This window comes from Leptidea sinapis, chromosome 10, assembly GCF_905404315.1.
Source record: "Leptidea sinapis chromosome 10, ilLepSina1.1, whole genome shotgun sequence".
NCBI lineage: Eukaryota > Metazoa > Arthropoda > Insecta > Lepidoptera > Pieridae > Leptidea > Leptidea sinapis.
This window is the reverse complement of record NC_066274.1, coordinates 13,094,752-13,102,124: the sequence shown is the minus strand read 5'-3', so window position 1 is coordinate 13,102,124 and position 7,373 is coordinate 13,094,752. Positions and strand designations below refer to the sequence as shown.

Genomic DNA, 7,373 nt, shown 5'->3' with positions numbered 1-7,373 from the left:
TATTTATTTTTTCACACATTACCCTTTCCGGATCGGCGCGCTCCGGATCTCGCTGTACACTATAGATCGGCAAGCTTCCGGCAATTTCGCGGCATTTTCCCCGTGTGTATTATTTTACGTGTAGTTATAAAATGCTTATAACTAGGGTGATTTGAGTGACTGTTACTGAAAGCTTTTGAAACAAGCTATAAGACCATGTATAAATTATTCATATTGTCTTTCTTTTTTATTTCACACAGACTTTTCATTCGAAAAAAAGTGTAAAAATAGGTATATTTTAAAATAAATATTGTTATTATTGTTAATTACTTGTCTTATTTATTTCCTTTTATGTTTTTGTAATGAATAGTATATGTTAATTATAAAATAAAGCTTAAATCTACACAAAGAACGATATTCGTGTACAGTCTTGATAACGACCGCTCGCTGCGCCGGCCGGGAACAAGTGGACACATAAGTGCTTTGTCCGTAAAGCTATGACGTCGAATATTGGTGGCCTTGAATCGTAACGGATCGAAATGTGTTTGGGAATTCACTCGTTCATAACTGCGTAGGCAAATAAACCATCTTGTACACCTAATAAGGGTGAAAACTGGATGAGGTAAAAGAGTGCCCCGCGGCACAGCCGCTCTCATTGTTTTTTGAATTACCAGTGCCCGCGGGCACGGCCGATGCGGAAAGACTATTGCCAAAATAGCTTGCACGGAAAAAAATATAGGAAGTTCAAATATCATTGTTAGGAAAATACGTCCTAACGTTTGCTGAGAACTTTCCATTTTGCGAATCGCGCTGCTGCCTCGTTTGTTATCATTCTAGTTATTAAATAATCCTTCCATGTTTTAAAGCATAATATCTCTTCCTTTATTGTTTTTTAACATTTGTATTGTTATTTTTTCTTTTCTTTATATAATGTTAATTGTTCATATCTATTGTACTTGCAAAAAATTTGGTGGCAGTTTTTTGCAAATAACCCAAAATACCCACCCAATACGCTTTTTAAGTCGTACATGTACAAAAATTTTGAACAGTGGATGAGTTTATTAAAACAAAAAATGTCTGTATATTTATTCTTCAAAATAAAATGACGCAACACAATTACAAAACGCCTCAACATTTGCGGAACATAATAATGGTTGATGTGGATTGTCTTCGTAACATTTCAATATCTGAAAGAATTATAGGTATTTTTAAAATCTAAAGTTAACAGCACTGGCATTATACATTTATTCAAATTTTGTCGCACTTACAGGCTACATCTACTGAATTGACCTATTTAACAATCAATTAATAACCTATTTAAGTACTCATAGAGATATATTAAAAGGCATGTTCATAGGCGAGTAAAGTATTTCTTAACAGTAGAGTAGAGTACTCACGTAGGAATGTACAATGTACCTTCCATAATATAAAATATTCTTTCGACGGATGATGATGCCGTAATTCCATTAATTTAGTTATGAAAGATTGATAACTTTTCGCATAATGATGTATGTTTGACTCAGTATATATTATAATAAGCAGATCTTGAATAATTCTGCTCTCATTTTATTTTTCGAGCTCCTACAATATTCAATTTTCAATAAATATTCCGTAATTTCTGTTATCCAGAAACGAAAAACACTTCAAAAATTCGGAATCTACTTAGTTTTGCCAAAATTATTTTAATAAAAATGATGGCATTGAAAAAATAGTTGAGGTTACTATGTCGAATAGGAAGAATGTGGACGAGTATGTATCAAGCCTGAATGTAGCGCTTGCAGTTCAGCTACTTGGTGACTTGCAAAGAGATTCATGAAGATCAACAGCAATGACCCAATCTAGCTACTACTTAACTCATTGTTTTTTAATTCCATAAGCTGTCCAACGCAATAACTCTATCCGCATTTTCCATTCTTTAACCCCCTTATTCTTAATGGTCCGCTAACTTTAAACAGCCGCTTAGGAGTGTTTTTTCTCATTCTGACTTATGTCAACAGAGGAAGACAGAGTGAGAATTAGCAATGCTTTAAGTTAGCAGACTATAAACTATATGTATAAGGGGGTAAATTTTTATGAATACCCGTCGCTTTAATTCGTGTTTCATTCTTCTATAGGCGCAGTAGGATGATTTTATTTGCATCCTCGATTGATTCCGAAGTTATATGGACTTCATGAAAAGAATCTCTTAAAATTTTACATGCATCTGCTCTATTTGACCAAGGCGTCAAGGAGTTTGTTTGTACCATCTTGGCATTCATCGTGGCGTTCCTTCACAGTGCCGTTTTCAAGGAACTTTCTTCCACGTACAACCAAGCTGCGGAACGAGCTTCCTTGTGCGGTCTTTCCATGCCGATACGACATATATACCTTCAAAAAAAGGGCGCGTATACCTTTCTAACTCGCCGGCAACGCTTCTGTAATTCCTCTGGTGTTACAAGAGAATGTGGACGGCGATGATCACTAATCGACATTAGGTGACCCGTATGCTACTTCGTTCTCCTACTGCATAAAAAATATTTATTAAGCTCACTGCTATGGTAAATATTCTATCACAAATTTTTGCCAACGTGGAGTCATTATTTTTGTAAAGTTCTCCTAACTATCATATGACTGTCCACCGATATCTTCGATACTTGTCCTGTTTATTGTTTGTTTCAAAATAATAGCAAAAACATTTTTTCAAAAGTAGGTATTTGTATTAATAATGTAGTAATAATGTGTGTAACAAATAATGTATATTTAAGGTGTATAAATCAAATATTATTCCTTATCTTTTCTGCCCTACATAATATGTTATATATATTTTTAATAGCTTCTTAGTTACGGCTCAAACGTAAAAAAATTGAAGAATGTCTACCGCTAAAATGTACCGCGCTATGTTCCAGCCTACAATCACCCTATTGGTAAATCCGCTGTTGGTCAACGGTAATATTATTATACCTGAATACTATCAAAACAACTATACTTTACAGGAAACTATAGCAGCGAATAGGTATGTATAAGAGTATAATTTATTTTTAATTCAAATTTAAGTACCTACCTAACTCGAAGTTAATAAAAAAGCTTAACATTTTGTTTTACAAAATTTATGTCTCATTAATTCGTTGCGCTTCCACTTTTCCATTTTTATAATATCGTGCTAGTCCTTATTAGTAATGGATATCTCCTAGTGATGGCCGATTAAATGTATTTTTCACATTAGATAATTGCTTAAAAGTTTCATTTTTAAATTTATTTATTCAACCCGACGTCCATGACTTATGCAGGAGTACGTTTTCAAGTGGACTGCGTGCTTCCGCAAAGTAATAATTTTACGGCCTTACAAATAAAATTGGCATAAAGTTATAACTAACCAAGAAAATGCAAAATGTTTACAAATAGACATTTTGCTTACGATTGGTTCATTCGGACATATAACGTTTCCCGCGTCTATTTGCAAGGCAGCTTGTCATTCGGAAAACTTCAGAATTATCATTTTATTGACAGTGTTGTAAACGATATTGTAAACATTTTGCATATTCTTTGATTATGCTTAGTTATAACCTTAAACCAAGTTTATTTGTAAGGCCGTAAATGTGTGACACTCACGTAAATCAAAGATAATGTTACTCAAGTAATAGGTATGTACGAGTATAATAAAAGTAAATAATATAAAATAGTAAAAGCCAAATAGGTGCGCTATGCTACATATTAAATTAGTAGTAAAATTTGGCAGTCACCGGGTAAGCGTCTGTCGCCCGCCGCATGTAGAACATCATTCGCGTACTGAACAATCGACTTATACGATTAGATTTCATAATAATCGCCGTACGCTACCTACGTAAGTTAGCGTGTTTGAAAATGTGTAGTTTCCCAAAAAAAAACCATAACTAAATACGATACCTTAGAACGCCAGTTAAAACACCGTTGCACTTTTTTAAATTTTTCATCAAAGGTTTTTGGATTTGTATCAATAATACTTTTGGTTTTCTCGATTGTAGTTTCGTATTCTCTTTCGATAATTTTATTGATAGCTTGATGTTCATTTTTAAGAATTTCTATTCGATATGCCCAATAATCATGCTCGTCTTTTGATATTTCAATAGATTCTTTACTAGACATTAGATCAGACTTTTTCTGCAATCATGAAATAAATTTATAAGTTCTTTAATATATTTTTTGATAAAAGCTCCTATAAACCCATAATAATATAATATTACGTGGGTAACAATGAAAATGTTTAGAACTGACCAGTTAGAAACATTGCTTATGAAAACTTTTTTGAATTTCAATTTTAGAACTCTTTGGTAACCTTGTATTCATTTGTAATTTGTTTTTGTGAATATTGGCGGCAAATCTAAGACTCTTGTTACACGTGAAAATGTACCCAACGCGAGAAAATTTTTGGTCAATGATTTATTATGACTTTCGTTGTGGGCTTCCTTAACAACAAAGCTATTATGGGCATGGGCTGCGATTAGCATTTCTTAATTAAGCCCCATCTCAGGTCACTATTTACAATTGGTTTGACGAGTTTAAGCGTGGACGTAGCAATCTCAATGATGATCCGCGTGAGGGACGTCCTTTAACAGCGACTACTGAAGGTAACAACAGTGCTGTGCGACGCATGATAAAGGAAGATAAGAGAGTGACCCATCAGCAGATACGGGCAAGCCCAGGCATTGGAATGAGTCATGTTCAAAAAATATTACACGAACAAAGTTTAGAACGAAGTTTTGTATCAGATGGATTCCTCATACTTTAACCGACGACCAGAAACACCTTCGCATGGACTGGTGTTGCCAAATGTTAGATAAGTTCAACGGCGGTGACTCAAATGCTGTATTTGACATCGTCACAGGTGATGAAAGCTGGATATATTGCAACGAACCCGAAACCAAAAGACAATCAGGTCAGTGGGTGTTTCCTTTCGAGGATCGGCCAACTAAGGTAAAGAAAGGAAGAAGTCAAGGAAAAAAGATGATTGCCTCATTCTTTGGTCGGAAAGGTCATTTTGCGACAGTTGTGCTAGATGGAAGGACAGCTACTGCAGACTGGTATGTCAATCGCTGTTTGCCTGTTGTCATGGAAAAAAATCCACAGCAGCGCCCTCGAAGCAGGATCCTCCTTCAGCGCGCTCCACAAAATGGACTGTCGAATATGGCAGGTGTCGAGATGAATTATTGAGTCATCCGCCATACAGTCCTGACCTGGCGCCCTGCGACTTTTATTTATTCCCAAGAACTAAAAATAAAATTCGAGGTATTCGCTTTACGAGCACTGAAGATTCGGTGAAAGCGTACGAAAATGCCATAGAAGAGAAACCTCTAAGGAAGAATGGGCCCACTGCTTTTCTCAGTGGTTCCATCGAATGCGACGATGTGTAGAGAGGAACGGAGATTACTTCGAAAAACAATAAAAGTATTGGCAACTTTCTACATTAAGCCGTTTATCATTTTCTAAACATTTTCAGTGTTACCTAGATATTGTCCGCTTGTATGAAAACTGCATTCAAATTCATGTCCTTTCTGAGATAAGCGTGTACAAACAACATTAACAAAAATTGAAAGAAAACTTATTTAATTTACAGACACGAGACGCTACAATTCTATTTTATCTTTATATTAATTATTATTCTATAATATAACTAAAAAATTTGTCATACAAATGTCGTATGAATAATAAATAATTGTTTTGTCCGACAATTTTTAGGTTTGGTAAAACTTAGTATCTACGAGATAACTACTAATTTTTATTAAGCACGAATTATAAGGTAAAAAATATTGTAATTCATAGAACTTCAGTCCACGATTATAATGATACCACTCTTATTACAAGGTAATGCACCATTCCAGAGAAAAAAGCATTATAACCTAATCTCAAATTATGACATTTTTAAGGGTTGAGACATTTTTATGGGGAGAAAGGTAAGGGAAACGCCTAAAATTCGTTTCTGGCACTCTCCAGCCGCTGCCGCGGCACGCAACGCTTCGCGCGTTCGTTCAACTGTTCTAACATAACCTATCCTAACCAATTATTATAATTGTATTATAATTGATAGAGCTTTGGTCCACGATGATAGTGCTATCAAATTTTTATCGGAATTTGATATCGAAAGTCTGCCACGCTTTTCCAGAGGCCTTCTTTGAAATCATAATACACGAATGATTAAAGTTTAATTCTGGCCGGGGGATTTTGGCAGCAATAGAAAGTATTTACCTACCATGGTTTAAATTACGACGTGTTCTTGACACCCTATTCAATTAAAAATTTATCTTAACACCAAGCAAAGTGAGCTAATACTTATAAACTCACCGTTTCTAAAGGCTCTATTTCAAGAATATCATCATCTTGCATGCGTTTAGGTATAGAAAGCGCATTGTTCATAGTAACGGTATTATCAAAACTAATGCGTCGTGTATCTTTAGCTGTGAGATTTCCCATTTCTTTTAAATTTTGTGAATAATTAAGCGTCTCTCTAATCTATTTCTGTGAATTGTATATTTAAATATGGCTTTGGTTCAGCCATTATTATCCGGTCATTTTGACAAATGTATGACATACACATGACTTGAGATTGTTGAAGAAAAATTTGAATCGTTAAGGCTCTATTTCAAAACACGTTAAGTAACAGTAACTTACAAGAAAGTAAGAAGTGAGCAGAAAGTGATTTGAAATGGATTTGAATATTGATATATTGTGGAGGTCTGACCCCCAAGACACTAAATATATGGCGGTGTTTTTAATTAGTATGCGTTTTTAAGAGAGTGTCTACAGACTAAAATCATGTAAAAACAGACAATGCAACTTGAAGAAGGTACTATTGAAAAGGTTGGATAGAAGGTTCAATGGTCCAATACTTTCTGAACCTGAGACGCATGCCAAGGTGTACTATGCCATCAACCACTTGTAAATCTTATTTGTGTTTAATCTCTGTGACATTCATAATGTTAACACGAGGAACAAACATAAACTTGTTATGCCTACTACTCGGTTGGGTCGAGTTAGTAAGTCTTTTGTTGGGCGATGTATATGCTTCTACAATATGATCCCAGAAAATGTCCAAACAAATGTGTTACGAAATTTAAAAGAATTGTTAAAATACGTTTGTGTGGGAAAGGTTATTATAGCATAAACGATTTTCTTAATGACACCACGGACTGGGATTAAAGCGAACACCCTCAGGCTCTTTAATTATAAATGTTTATTGTACGATATTACATTGTAATCCATATTTTATATAAAAAAAAGCCCGCTGAGTTTCTTGCGCCCATTCTTCTCAGGTCTGAGGCAGTCTCTTTTGAATGGGTGGTAGATTTTGACGTTCAATAAGTGATTATAAATCCTATTTTGAATAAAAATATTTGATTTGAATATTATATTGCTAGAAATTAGTGCTTCAACCTTGGATAATT

The 7,373-nt window shown here is 34.7% G+C and overlaps 1 protein-coding gene across 1 annotated transcript; it reads right to left on the bottom strand.

Annotated features, from left to right (window-relative positions):
• Positions 1–1,032: 1,032 nt before the first annotated feature.
• Positions 1,033–6,569, bottom strand: LOC126966359 (MICOS complex subunit MIC25-like). The gene is made up of 3 exons (XM_050810359.1): positions 6,274–6,569; positions 3,862–4,095; positions 1,033–1,166 (listed from the first exon to the last, which is right to left on the bottom strand). Exons 1-3 carry the CDS (start codon positions 6,400–6,402, stop codon positions 1,065–1,067), a joined length of 465 nt encoding a protein of 154 aa, XP_050666316.1. The 5' UTR covers positions 6,403–6,569; the 3' UTR covers positions 1,033–1,064.
• Between the last annotated feature and the right edge of the window lie 804 nt (positions 6,570–7,373).